This window comes from Dermatophagoides pteronyssinus, unplaced genomic scaffold, assembly GCF_027571235.1.
Source record: "Dermatophagoides pteronyssinus isolate colony J.1.1.1.1 unplaced genomic scaffold, Derpt_VIB-CSIC_2022.12 sq0001, whole genome shotgun sequence".
In the NCBI taxonomy this organism is placed as follows: domain Eukaryota; kingdom Metazoa; phylum Arthropoda; class Arachnida; order Sarcoptiformes; family Pyroglyphidae; genus Dermatophagoides; species Dermatophagoides pteronyssinus.
Window position 1 is genome coordinate 3,627,658 of NW_027461525.1, and position 14,549 is coordinate 3,642,206.

The 14,549-nt window shown below is 30.8% G+C and overlaps 5 protein-coding genes across 5 annotated transcripts in view; 3 read left to right on the plus strand and 2 right to left on the minus strand.

The window, feature by feature from the left end:
* The first annotated feature begins 379 nt into the window (after nt 1–379).
* ATPsyngamma (ATP synthase, gamma subunit) lies at nt 380–1,412 on the plus strand. Its single transcript, XM_027343364.2, has one exon. The coding sequence runs from the start codon at nt 380–382 to the stop codon at nt 1,289–1,291; it is 912 nt and encodes a 303-aa protein (XP_027199165.1). The 3' UTR covers nt 1,292–1,412.
* Nucleotides 488–4,035, minus strand: LOC113793344 (tetratricopeptide repeat protein 27). The gene has a single exon (XM_027343361.2). It carries the CDS (start codon nt 4,009–4,011, stop codon nt 1,420–1,422), a length of 2,592 nt encoding a protein of 863 aa, XP_027199162.1. The 5' UTR covers nt 4,012–4,035; the 3' UTR covers nt 488–1,419.
* Nucleotides 4,036–5,037: 1,002 nt separating this feature from the next.
* LOC113793191 (uncharacterized) lies at nt 5,038–8,125 on the plus strand. Its single transcript, XM_027343178.2, has 3 exons — nt 5,038–5,162; nt 5,226–6,839; nt 6,895–8,125. The coding sequence occupies exons 2-3, from the start codon at nt 5,227–5,229 to the stop codon at nt 7,988–7,990; spliced, it is 2,709 nt and encodes a 902-aa protein (XP_027198979.2). The 5' UTR covers nt 5,038–5,162; nt 5,226; the 3' UTR covers nt 7,991–8,125.
* Nucleotides 7,970–9,514, minus strand: LOC113793192 (uncharacterized). The gene is made up of 3 exons (XM_027343179.2): nt 9,322–9,514; nt 9,150–9,258; nt 7,970–9,091 (listed from the first exon to the last, which is right to left on the minus strand). The coding sequence occupies exons 1-3, from the start codon at nt 9,352–9,354 to the stop codon at nt 8,133–8,135; spliced, it is 1,101 nt and encodes a 366-aa protein (XP_027198980.1). The 5' UTR covers nt 9,355–9,514; the 3' UTR covers nt 7,970–8,132.
* A 1,997-nt stretch (nt 9,515–11,511) lies between these two features.
* The window catches only part of LOC113793564 (uncharacterized), a 38,876-nt gene continuing 35,838 nt past the window's right edge, over nt 11,512–14,549 (plus strand). The window contains exon 1 of the mRNA XM_075822381.1: nt 11,512–11,901. The gene's annotated coding sequence lies outside the window, so the exon portion shown is untranslated. The remainder of the gene's footprint in view (nt 11,902–14,549) is intronic.

The following is a 14,549-nucleotide window of genomic DNA, read 5'->3' on the forward strand; positions in this document are numbered from 1 at the left end:
CATGTTCGTCAAACGCCAGAAATTGTAGTAGCAAAGACAAAATCAATGCTATATATTTCCTTTTTCCATCATTATATGGGAAAACTTTCATAATTCAAAAAAAAATTCTAATTTTATCTATAGAGCCATCTTGCGTTATTTATCCAAATTATATTATTCAATTTATACATATCAAGTCCATCTAGGTAGAAATTGAAAATGAGTTTTTCACCTTCAGCTGTCGCCACATTTTCGATGTAACCTATTCGACTATTTTATCTAATTCGGTTTTTCAATAATTGGTTTTTTTCTGGCCATAAAATTGTAATATTTTTCTGTCTCTCATCGATTTTTAATTTTTTCCCATTAATTTCATTTTTTTTAGATAAGTTGGTTCAACATGCTTGCACTTCGTTCATCGCTTAATAATGCGGCTCCAATTTTGGTGTCATTGGCCAGTACGACCAATCAATGCCGTGGTATGGCCACGCTTAAAGATATTCGCGTCCGTCTCAAATCTGTTACCAACATTCGTAAAATTACACAATCCATGAAGATGGTGTCTGCTGCCAAATATGCCCGAGCTGAACGAGATTTGAAAAATGCTCGTGTTTTCGGATCAGGTGCCCTTCAATTTTATGAACAAAGTGATTTGGTTACCGAAGAAGACAAAGAAAAAACAAAACCTGGTACGCTGATCGTTGCCATCACATCTGATCGTGGCCTTTGTGGCGCTGTTCATTCGTCGGTTGCTAAAAAAGTACGACATATTATGGCTCATGAATCGGACGCAGACAAAATCCAAATTGTCTGTGTTGGTGACAAAGCTAAACTTATGTTGGCGCGACAATTTGCAAACAATATTTTGATGATGTTCAACGATTTCGGTAAAAAACCACCGCAATTTGGAGATGCTCGAGAAGTTGCCTCGCAAATATTGAACTCAAACTTCGAATTTGACCGTGGTATAATCATCTACAATCAATTCAAAACTGTCGTATCTTACAATACCACTGAGATTCCTGTGTTTAGTCGAGGTGCTATCAATTTGTCGCCTAAGATTAGCGTATACGATAGTTTGGATGAAGATGTCATCCGTTCTTATTATGAATATTCATTGGCCAGTTTGATTTTCTTTGCAATGAAAGAGAATGCCTGTAGTGAACAATCATCCCGTATGACTGCTATGGACAGTGCATCCAAGAATGCCGGCGAAATGATTCAGAAGCTTACCTTGACATTCAATCGAACACGTCAAGCTGTTATCACCAAGGAGTTGATTGAAATTATTTCAGGTGCTGCCGCTTTGTAATTGTTATCAAATTAAGCAATTTTAGATTTAAAATGGATAAATTCGATAAAATAATCGAAATGTAATTATTATTGAAAAATTCAATTATGAAAAAAATAAAATCAACAAAAAATAGCATTAATTTTGGTTCATTTTTTTAAAATGTCTATAACTTGATTCTGTATCTGTGAGATTACATCAATTTTTGCATTCAATTTTTCCAATATTGCGGGTTCTGTAATAGCTAGATTAGACTTTGTTTTGTTCACTTGTCCCAGAATAGAATTCAGCGATAGTCGGAATGAACCTAAAGTTGTGGGCAATGTTTGTGGATGCTTTTTTATAAATTCGAAAATATCAACGGCTAGATCTTCGAAATGGTTCAAAACTTCAATCATCTTATAGACATTTTTTTCCCAGCCATCCATCAATATTTGACGTTGAGATTTTTGCAAACATTGTTCGATTTTGGCCACATCATCTCGGTCACGATTGGCCATAATTAACAATCGGGCATATAGATTCCAGGTTTTTGCTGTTCCAGGAGATGTACTCGTTATACGACCGAATAGCTCTATGGATTTTGAAATTAATCGTTGATCATCCGAATGTTCTTGAAGACATTTGACGAGTATATCAGCTACTTGATCATCTAGATACGTTTTTTTGATGTCTATCAATCGATGCCATGATTGAATAATTTCCCAAACTTCACCAAGATCGGCACAAACGGCGATATAATTTTCCCAAATTTTCCATTGTTCAAAATCACATTTAAGGGCTTCTTGTAATGTTTTCATTGCCCGTTCTTTATCTCCAAGTTTAATATAAGCTTTTGACAGATTATTCCATGCTTCGAATGAATCAGTATCGAATTGCAGCACTTTTCTATAGGCCATGACCGAAAGATTCCAATCTTCTTGTATCAAACCAATGTAACCCATACGATACCAAACATCGACTTGCATTGAATTAACATCGATTGACTTTCGGAAATATTCCAAAGCATGTTCATAATCTTTGACATCAAAATAATGTAGACCAAGCATTTTTGGTGCTCGCGCATATTGATGATTAGATATTTTCCAGGAATAATGAAAACAATCAAGATCGCCAGTTATTTCGCCCAATAAGCAATGCATATCAGGTTGATTATCATTTTCGGTCAATTTTTCACGAATTATTTCCTCGGCTTTGTGTAGCAAGCCAATTCTCCTGTAGCATTCGATTATTTCACGCCATTGTTGCAGGCGAAGATAGACATCCAAAGCAGATTTATAGACACCCAGAACAAACAATAGATCAGCATATTGTTTTTCGATTTTCCAGAATGGATTAGAAAGCACCGAATAAAAATATCTGATTCGTTGGAATGCTTGTTCTGCGAAAAACTTTTTATTTGAATAACGTATAGTTTCAAAAAGGGTTTGAAACTGTTTCAATGAACGTTCCACACGTCGGCGTATTAAACGTTCCTGAAGACTTCGCATTTCCAACAGAATAAACTGCAAAATCCAATGATCACAATGTTGTAAAAGAAAATAAATGTATGTTAATAATTCTTCACGCAAAAGTTCATCAGTAGCCGATCCAAAACGCTGCTGAAATTTAATCCAGGTGACCATTAACGATTGTTCAATAGGTTTGAGCTTGACGATTTGATTCGAATCGGATTTTTCTTCGTCAATAAATTTCACTTCTTGGAAAAGCGTATTATCCTCCGAAGGTTCATTGAACGGCATAGTTATCGTAATTTTGACTTCATTATTTTTTATTTTTTCGTCGGGTTCTTCTGACAATCGTTTGAGATTGACCATCAACTGTGAAACGGGTTTTGTTTGAAATTGAGTTCGTAATCCAAGTCGACCAATTAAATCGAACAAAACATCCGAATGATTTTTAGCTAAAGTCATGTATTTTTTTGAATTTTCTTGATCGCCGAAAATTGTGAATATATTAACGATTTCGGTGAACAAGTTCATTTTGAATGAATTGCTTATCTTGTCATTTGATGCGAGAATCGATTCCAATCGCTTGGTATAATCAAGAATTTCATCATAAAGCGTTCCAGTCGATGAAGAAAGTGAAGATTGATGAATAATGGCGGAACGCATCGACCATAAAATGAAATAAAATTGTTCATCTGGGCGATTTTGAAAAAAGGTATTAAATTTCTGATTCAAAAATTCAAAAACAAGTCGAGAAAGTTTCAATAATTCAATGTTTCTTGCCGAAGGAGAAATAGTTTCACCATCAATATCAAGTGAATATTCGATGCAATGAATGTCACAGTTTTCGTCGTCTAGAGTGAAAAAATCTTTGACAAACTCTAAACAATCATCGTAAGATTTTTTTTGACTTCGATCAATATGAAATAAAAAATTATCTATGACATAAAGCTGCAAACATGATATGGCTCCGACCAAAAGCTTTCCGACTCTATCATCCAAATTTTTGGGTCCTTTAATGTTGTCAAAACTTTCTTCATCTTTACGGAACATTGATGTTAAAGCTTGACGAATTTCAAGATTTCTGAGAATTTCCAACCAAATTAATTCATCCTTAAAATGAATATACGTCATGGGCATCGTAGATTGGCCAACTGATTGATGATCAATTAACAGATCATAATATCGGTGTAACATTTGATCGCAAAAAAATTCCAAACTATCACTTTTTTCCATGATGATGTTTGTTTGCAAGATGAAAAAAATAAATTCGGAAAAAAAATTAAAACACATGAAGAGTCACATGTTTAAGAAAACATGTTGAGTTTCGTTCAGAGATGGCGTGATCTTGAACGGATGAAGAAATTCTCCATATTTTTGGCCATTTAATTGCTTTCTTTGTCTTACCATCTATAAATACTTGTTACAATAAAATTCATTAATATTTTCAGTCTTTTTCCATTTATATCAAAACTTAATTTGGTTAGTGAAATTTTTTTTAAAAAACTTGATGCGTAATGATCTTTTAAAAGGATATATTAACCAAAATTACAAATAAGAGATATTAACGATATTCCTATTTCTACGATTCTTTTGTCCAATTATTTCCAAGAAAATAGAATGATGTTTTTTATGTCTAAAATTTTATTGTGATCTCCATGTTATTTTTCCATTTTTCAGTGATTGATCAACAAATGAAATGGCTGTCTGTATAAGACAATGACATTGAACGTCATAAGAAAAATATGCCAAGAAACTAGTCTCGAAAAAACTCAGAAAGTATATATACAGAACACAAATACAAGATTTTGATACGACGACGATAGATTGTTCATCGTCGCCATTGGCTTTTTATTATTATGAGCAACAATCAAATTAGTGGTCGTTGTCGTGGTAGTTGTAGTGGCCGCTCGTTTTCAGGTTTTCTTCTGTCTACCTGTTGAATTTATTCCTGAATCTTTGGTCTCGGCCATCGGTTTTTTGGACAATATAAATGACAACTAGGGATAGGCAACGTCAAAGAATGTTGTTTTCGGGATAATAGTTTTACAGTTTCTAAAAGTTTTTAGTGATTTTTCATTAAAATACTTTAAAATAATTTTGTGCCATAATCGTAGAAAACATCGCCGCTTTTTTCAGAATTTTCATAAGAAATTCATTGTACAAATTTAAATTGTGATAAATATTTTTCTTAAAATTCAGATTCGAAGATTTCAAATTAACTATTCCCAGATTGGATGGCAGAGTTTTTTGGTTGCCATTGGTTACATTTATTCGAATGAATCAGCAATGAGAATTCGTATACACACTATATAGCTCGGTATGTTCTTGCATTTCAAGTTTTTTTTCAAAAAAATTAGATTGATAATCATTATTTGTTTCATTATTCATCAATGGAATGTCTCATTTAACATGTGCAATAAATGTGGCTAATTTTTGACAAAGTAAGGATTGATTGAAATTTATTTGTTTTAAATTGTTAATTGAGATTGTTTTTAAAATAATAGTATGGATCGAAAATCTATGCCGCCACCGATTGCTAGACCAAACATTCGTAATCCACTTTTTGGTCATATTTGGAATACGCGAAAATTGACAAACAAATCTGCGACTAAAAGTGCCAAACAAAATTCTTCTGCTCAACAAAGAAATCAAAATTCAAATGATAATCAATCTAAAAAAATAAATCCATATACAACTACTAAACGAAAGCCTAAAAGATACTCCTCATTACTAAATTTAAATTCTTTTTCCACACAAAGTGCAAACATTGAAGATCGACCAACATCAATTTATCATCATAACGATCGTGAATTTTTACAATCACTTCGTAATTTCAATGAACATCATCAGCATGCCATTACATTCCGTACCACATCATTAGCACGTTATATGAAAATGAGTCGTGAACTAGTAGATGATTTTGTTCGGTTAAAAACCAATGAATTCGAACAACAAGATACAGAAATAACAAATCCGATTGTAGCTAAAATCGATCAAATGACGCCAACATTAAATAATGATAGTAGTATTGGTAAACATTTTCGAAAGAATCCTGTCACAAAAAAACGATTGATTCGTCCGAAATCTGCCATAGCCACTCGACATAAGCAAATCGCAAATGGAATTATTCATTCGAAAAGTAGTACAAAGTTGAATAATAAACCAGAAAAATGTTATAGCGACGATGAAACCGAATGTCATGAAGGTGACGACGATCAAATTCCAGGTGATAATGATAATCAAGGAATGAAACCATTGTTTCATCGATCCATGGATCGAATATCATCAATAGCGAATTGGGAACGACAAATTCGTTATGAATTTGAAATCGAAAAAGAATTACAGAAAAGAGAACTAGAAAGACAACGAGAAAAACTTCAAAGTGATCAAAGAAAATTAGAAGATTGGGATAAACAATTACGTATCGAATTGGATGCCCGTGAACGAAAATTACGGCTAGGTGAAGAAGAGCTAAAATCACGTCTGGAAGATGTCAATCAGAAAACTAATGAATTGATGCGACGTGAACAAATGATCAATGAAATCGTCGGTGAACGAATCAAAGCAGAGATGAAATTTGAAATTGAAAAATTAAGGAAAAAATTCAACGAGCTTGAGATTGATAAAAGTAATCTGATCAAAAAAGAAGAACGAGTAAAAGAAGTTGAAGCTCGATTACATGAACAAGTGAAGATAGTCAAAGAAAAAATTGATAGCAAACGTATGAGTGATATGGAATTAGCTAAATATAGAAAAGAATTGGAGATAACAAAAAAGGAAAATGAAGTGCTTAAAGAAAAAGTCGATAGTATGGAAGATTATCAGATTACTAAATTTGAGAATCGAGCATCTAAAAATGAATTGCAAATTCTTAAAGAAAGTTTAGAAAGTAAAAATCAAGAACTAGAACGCGATCGAGAACGGTGGGAACGAGAACAACGTTCTAATGATCAAAAAATTATGTCTTTAAAACGAGATCTACGTAAAGCAGAACAAGAAGTGGTGTTACTTAAGCAAAAATTTCAAGCTGATCAGGAAGAAGCCACCTCAAAATATGAAGCAGCAAGCGGTCAAGTTAAACGATTAAAAGCATTCATTAAAGATCATCTGGCCAAATTGTGAGTATTCATCAGAATAGTTTAGTTATTTGCTGACTTTTCATTAATTTTCCAGAAACTACGATTTTTCTAGTACGACACAAACTTTAAATCAATTTCGGCCATCTGTATCATTTTCAGATGGCACTAATCATCAGCATCAAATTAGCCACCATCGAGGACATTCATTATATCAGGCTCCAACCACCTCTGCTGCATTGAATCATCATCGTTCTTCATATAATCATCAACGATCAATTTCAATGGATGGATTTCATAAACCTCAGAATCGATATTCCCATATTCGAGGATGTAGATTATGCAACGATGATGACAATGATCTTGAATATGATAATAATCATAGCAAATACGGAATACTTCACAGAAGTGGCGATATTCGTTTTCTTCATGATGAAGAAGCAGAAGAGGTAGCAGACCGTTTTTCATCATCTAGTAAAGCAGAAAATGATGAAAAACAACACGAACAATCAACAACATTTTATAAATCATTTGAAACGGAAAAAGTTGACAATGAGAACGAGGATACTTCACCAAAAAAACTAGGACATTCATCTTCGGATGAATTTGTTCGTAAAATTGTCGACAAAATCTATGAAAAAATGTCTTATAATAAATTACCTGACCTTTCACCTATAGTAGATGACAATAAAGATGAGAATGATGATCATTTGAATGAGGTTCATCAAAATCAACTTGAAAATCATTTTAACCCACCGGAAAATGCTTCATTCAATCGACCTGATCAAAACCACCATCAACCCTCACCATCAGTACATCGAACCCTTTATGAAGAATTGCTCCTCGCAACCGAATTAGAAACTTCTTCATCAAGATTAAACAAAATTGATTCGATTACCACTGACGTTTCTCAGTCTCCAGAAAAAACGATGAAAAATGTTGAGCAATCCGATTCAATTTATTCATCACCATTAAAATTTCAAAATATCACTCAATCTTCTCACCTTGCTATGGCCAATGTGTCCGCTAAACTTGAAAATGATACCAATAATAATAGGATAAATGGTGGCGGGGAACCGAAAACCAATTCGAATTCCAATGGAATGATCATGATTGCTAAGAATAATTCTGCCGTCTCTAATCATTCGAATCATAGTTCAAAATCAAGTGAATCTTTTGAGGTCGATTGGTAAATGACCTGATATATTTATTCGATTTTTTTGCCATTAAAAACAATATACAAATTAATATTTTATGAAAAAACGTGATCAAAGAATGATGTACAAAAAAATATTTACAATTAAAATAATTTTTTCTTTGAAACAAAACGATAATTCAAGGTTTGAATGTATTGTTCAGCTCATGTAATGCATGAGATAGAATGTTCGACAATGTTTTCATATATTCTTGTCGTTCTTGTTGTTGTTCTTGTTTCAACTGTTGAAACAATTGAAGACATGATTCATGATGTAATAATTCTCCATTACCATTATCAATAACCATACCATTAGTCAACGATCCAGAAGAGATGTTTTTATCCACTTTTCTTTCCAATCGTTCAACACGATTTACTATATCGGCCATGGATGATTCTAAATTGCTTTCAATACGTTCGACTGCAGAATCGATACGACGACCAATCGTTTCTTCCAATGATCTTACGTTGCTATTCGGTTCCACACATGTTTGATGCTGTTGATGGTGAGCAATTCTTTGCAAATCGTTGATTCGATTATCGCGTTCGCAAAGCTGTTCTTGTAGTAAACGTTTCTCTGTCTGAAGCGAACGGATTCGTTGTTCCATTTGTGACAGCTGTTGATTCATACTAAACACAGTGGAAGATGAAATTATACCATTAGATGTGGATGGAATAGGATTATTTAGGCTGTTATTTTTATTATTGTGGGGCAAGCTTGGAGACGATGAATTTGATGAATTACTTAGAACCAAGCCAGATATATTTGTAACAGCCATTGATGATGATGATGATCCGGATGACGGTGATGATACACTGGTTGGACCGGCACAGCATTTGCTTGGAGATGTATAATTATTCCCACTATTAAATATCAATTTAGAAGCAATAGCCGAAGATGAACCTAAGGAGCTGCAAAGATCTAATGTTTGCTGTGGTTTCGAGCAATGAGAATTTGAAATATTTGTGAGTAAAGAAACATCCGGAGGATCCAATATTCGATGAGAGTTTTGACGATTTTGATTGTTTAAATTATTAAGTTCATGATTGTTCATATCGTTTTGAGTATTGTTGTTCGTCGATTGTATTCTTACAAGATCTATATGAGAAATTAATTATTTTAACATTGAAAAATATATGAATGAAAAGAAACCAACCGGGATACACCCAATTAGGACCACCAATCATTGCTTGTACGGCTTCAGGAGCTTCATCTTCAGCTCCTTCAAAATCTCCAAAATCATCATCTTCAGGTGCTTCCAATGACTATGGAAATTAAAAATTTTAAATAAATTAAATGATTAAAAATTGATAGACAACAAAACGTACCTCATTCGGATCAGAATTGTTATCAACATTCATTTTTCGAAATTTGAGTTTAGCAATAAATTATGTTATAATCTAATCTATAAAATACTTTTTTTGTAATTTAGAAGTACATTTTTTTACTCAAATTCATTAAGAATATTGAATTATTGTCTTTATGTCAACATATTTATTCACGCAGACATTCGGCATTTATGAATTTACATTCATAATGTACGTATTGTTCGAAATCCTCTCATCTTTTTTTTCCATTTTTAAAATAGAGAATTTGAAAATAAAAATAAAAATTTCACATTGAAAATTATTATTTAAATCACACAATGTTTTTTGCACATCTAAGTTCATAATTGCATTTCATCGCAGTGAGAAATTCATCGTTAGACAAAATAAAAAAGACCAGACCAAACAAAAAAAAATGTCGGAATTGAATGGATCGTTTTCTTCACATGTGCATATGATTTGAATGACATCTAAAATGTAATGTTTTAGTTTTTCGGTTGTTATTAGGTGACAATGACAGCGAGAAAAAAAACAAAACAATATGAATGCGACAAGAATGGAAACAGAAAAAAATCCAGGTATGAATTTGACATGTATACAATTGTTTATCAACAACAGTATACATTATTAGTTCCGTACAAATTATCGATTTGATTGGATGTTTCTACACAACAACAACAACAAAAAACATTATGGATGTTTTTACAAAGAACAAAAGAAATGAAAGAAAAAATTGCTATTATAATAGGTTAGAGTTTACATTGAATACAATCATATCACAGAAAAAAATTGTCATAAAAAAAATCTATACAGTGATAAAAAAAAATAACCACAAAAGATAAAAAAAATAGAAATTTATGTAATTCAAATGACAAACACACACACACTAACACAGAGATACATATATTTAGACAGAAATGATGATATTTTTTTCAACTGATTTTTTTTGCCTACTTGAATTTGATACGAATCAAAGAATGGAAAGAAAGAATCATGCTAAATTCTCACACACACACACACACACACTTGGCGGGCAGTGGCAACTTCTCCTTAGGACACACACACACACTAAAAAATGAAATATAATTTCTGTATACAACAATTTCTATTGTCAAGAATTGGAAAATGGAAATGAATTTAGTTTTGTTGTTGTTGTTGTTGTCTTTTATTTTCGTTCAACGAATAATAATGAAGCAAATGAAGAAAACTTTAGTAATAATAATGAAATGAATCCAGTTAAATATAAATTAGATAAATTATTTCTGTACATTTTCCAAATAATAGTAAGTATATTAATATAAAAACACAGACATAACAAAACACACACACACACACAAATCACGATAAAGGATATGACAATTATGATGATGTCATTTTTTTATATTATAAATACAGAAGACTAAATGTAATACGCTACCGTTAAATGAATTGATTATATTATGAATAAATTTGAAAAAGAAAAACGGAACAAATCTACAACAAATTCTACAACAACTTTTAGTAAAAAGTGCACTTTCAATAATAATTAGCATCAACTATGGGAAAGAAAGAGAGAGAGAGAGAGAGGGAAATACCTAATTATCATCACTGTCGAGTTTTTTTTACTGTTCCATTATTGCGTGTTTGTTATTGTATTACACATGATAAACTGGTAAAAAAAATAAGTTTTGCCATTGTTTTTTTACCTTTCTCCAAAAAAATGATTTCAATTTTTCGTACATCATCATCATTATCAGATTAATATAATGACCATTAGACAAGAACAACAAAAATGTGGATTGAATGTGAGAGAATTTCATTACGAAAAAATTGTGCAAAATGAAAATATGAATTCATGGAATAGATAATGCAATATTATTGAAAATGTCATAGTAAAAGTAAAAAAAAACATTTCAACAGATTCTTAGAGACATGTAATTTGAAAAATGTAAAAAACATTTCAAAATTCAAATGGACCAACAATTGATTAAGAATCTATCAGCCAAAAGAACTACTATATATTCTACTAAAGTTACGAAATTGGCCCAGCAGCAGCAGCAACAACATTAGATCCGTTTTTTACTGTGATGTTATCCATTAGCATCATTATATGCTTCTACATCTATTCGACTATAGATGAGAAAGAAGAAAAAAATTTTTTTTGGTTTATTCCTTTTAACCATTATATCGAAGCATATTTATACGGTTCCTGCAATCGTTGTTGGGTCTATGGTTATAATGTTTGGTCGAACTGTAATTCAAGCGAATATATAATATTTGTGTGGTATAAAGACTAATATGGCAACAGAATCACAAAACATGGATACGGTTTTCGGTCGGTTGAATATCCCGGGAAAAATGGCAGTTATCGTGTAACTAACCAAGTGATCGGTCACACCGACACAAAAAAAACGTCGACATTTTGCAAAAATAAAATTTATTCATAAAAAATTTTTTTATTAATGTTATTTATATGAATATTTGTGAAGAATTTTTTTTTTTGTTCAATTCATTGATCAAAATCAAAATTCTTATTTTTTTCTTATTTTAATGTGAAAAAATGTTCAATAGTTGACAACAACAGCAAAAACAACAAATGACAAGGTGAATTATAAATTTGAAATTTTTTATTTTTCTTGTTTCTTTATCTTATGATATTCGATTATATTGAATGTTGATGATGAAAAGAACAACAACAACAAAAGAACAAAAAAGTTCATATTTGATTATAAATTTTGTTCAATAATGAATTTTTTATTTTGTTGCCGAAAAAGCATCTTTTCCTATTAAGATTTGATTAAATAACTTTTAATTTTTTTTCTATGAAATTTATTCTCTCAATCATCATCAACAACTGTGAAAAAATGGGCAAAAATTTTAAATAATAATCATCTTTTGTGTGTTTGTATTTGATTCTTTATGAACCGATGGTTCCGATTTTTTTATTTGGCAATTTTGTTCAACTCAAATTCTGATGATGAACCTAATAAAATTCATTTTGTCTATTCTGGCCAGATGCGATTTTCATTCATAATGCATTTTTTAGTCTGTTTGTTTGTTTGTTTTCTTTTTTTTTGTTATTGTTGGCGTTGGAATTCTATTTCGATTCAATTGATGGACGATGGATTTTCAATGGAAATTGATTTTTTTTACTTCTCATTCCTACTGCAGTCCAACAATAACATTCGAATTTTGAAGAAGAATAGCTTTTTTCTTTCTTTTCGATAGTAAATGACCATCATCATCATCGAACGGAAGATTTTTAGATAATAAATCATCGAATCTAAGAAATTGAAAAAAAAACAAAAATTTGTTTTGTTTCAAAATATAAATCATTTCACTTTTTTTTTCTTGCCAACCACTATCGTAAAACATTGACCGTTCTAAAAAATTTTTTTCAATCAAAATTGGTCATATTTCTTTACTTATGAATACAAAAACAATTTCGATTCGGATTTTTGGGCAGTAGTAGAAAACTGATCAATCAAGACAAAAAAAAATCTATTTGTTTGATCATTTTTATAACATACCCAAAATTTAAATCCTACTATAAATTCTACATTTAAAGTTTGAATTTCAAACTTTTTCCCCTCTTTTTTTCGTCTATATTTCTCGGATATGTGTGAACACATCAAATTAATCTTTTCTCACTGTTTTGTCATTTTCAATTTTCATTTTTTTCTTGCATTCACAATCTATGCCCATAACTAATTGAACTGTAAAATAAAATAAAAAAGTGGAACAACACAACACAATCACACACATAAGAAAAGAAACAAGAATCATTTATCAATCAATGAATTCATCTGTCATTAGATATTTTGTTTTCACTTTTCCCACATTCAATATATAATAAATGTTGTTTTATTCTGTTATTATTCATTCGTTTTAGATTTCTTTTTTTTTCGTTGTTTCTTTTTTTTATAGGCGCTATTCGTTTGCGATTTTTCGTTTTTGTATAAAATTATTATTATTATAAATTTCTTTTCCTCTTCTAAATGATTTCTATTTAAGTAAGAACTTTTCATTTGTTCCAAAATGTATACGATATATATTTTTCTCTTATTCTTGGTGTATGGTGTTTTTTTTTCGTTTGGCCATTGATGCGTGCTTGATGACGGCATTTCTTAGATGTGTGTGGTGTTAGTGTTGTTGTTGTTCATTCATTCAATCTTTTTTATTTTTGGTTCTTGTTAGCTTTTTATTTTACAAAAAAATAAAACTACCAATGTCGATTTCCATGTCTAGCCGTTGCAAATACATTATATTATTATATATTCGGGTTTAATATATGAAATCTTAAAGAATAACGGGAAAATCACATCAAAATTGAATGTCGACAATCGGTCCCTTGCTCCTAACATTTTCGTTATTTTTTGCTCTATCCATTGACAATAACATTCAAGTTTTCACTCTCGATAGAAGAAAGATGAGTGTTAGAGTGTTAGAATCGTAAAATAAAAATATAAGAAAAAAAATCAAAACGGTTGTTTGATTTGTGATTGTTGTTGTTTATATCGTGAATGGTTTTATTTCATTTTCTTTATATTAGGCGCGAAAAAATAAAAAAAAGTGAGAATAATAATAATATAGATTGAAATATATATCAAGTGAACTGAATTAAATTGAATTAAACTCTCATTGAATTATATATATAAATAAATATAAATTGCTATTGTCCCGTTGGCATTTAATAAAAATAATAACCGACTTGTTGGGTTCTAAATTGAAGATTTTCTATATTATTTGATGATTCGTATTTTCTTCATCCCGATCAAACCATTGATCCGATCAATTTGGATCGATACTAATTGAATTGTGTGATGCCATTGTGTTTTCCTTTTAACAATCATACACACACACACACACACATCCCTCATTTACCATCCCCAATCATCAATCAAATGATAAATAAATAAAGATAGAAATTTATTATTGATTTTAAATGTCAATTCAATTGAAAACTTTGGAAAAAAAATAATTCATCAATAAAAATTTAATTGGAAGAATAAAAATCAACAATCAAAGGATACAGGTATCGAATATCAAAATATTTTATCAAAACAATAAAATGACCACAAAAATGAAATTTTATTGAAGAATATTATTCTTTTTTTTCTGCCGATCATAGATTCGTGTTCGTTTTTTCAAATGATTTTTTTTCAGACATCTGTTTTGTTGTTGTCGAAACAAATTGAACGGAATCAAATTGAATTAAATTTTACTGTTTTTTTTCTTCCGTACTTATATTT

Coding starts and splice junctions, on each gene's coding strand:
- ATPsyngamma (XM_027343364.2), top strand. CDS start 380: ATGCTTGCACTTCGTTCATCGCTTAATAATGCGGCTCCAATTTTGGTG.
- LOC113793344 (XM_027343361.2), bottom strand. CDS start 4,011: ATGTGTTTTAATTTTTTTTCCGAATTTATTTTTTTCATCTTGCAAACA.
- LOC113793191 (XM_027343178.2), top strand. CDS start 5,227: ATGGATCGAAAATCTATGCCGCCACCGATTGCTAGACCAAACATTCGT. Junction 6,840..6,894: donor AAAGATCATCTGGCCAAATT/GTGAGTATTCAT, acceptor TTAATTTTCCAG/AAACTACGATTTTTCTAGTA.
- LOC113793192 (XM_027343179.2), bottom strand. CDS start 9,354: ATGAATGTTGATAACAATTCTGATCCGAATGAG. Junction 9,259..9,321: donor ACAATTCTGATCCGAATGAG/GTACGTTTTGTT, acceptor TAATTTCCATAG/TCATTGGAAGCACCTGAAGA. Junction 9,092..9,149: donor TCCTAATTGGGTGTATCCCG/GTTGGTTTCTTT, acceptor TTTCTCATATAG/ATCTTGTAAGAATACAATCG.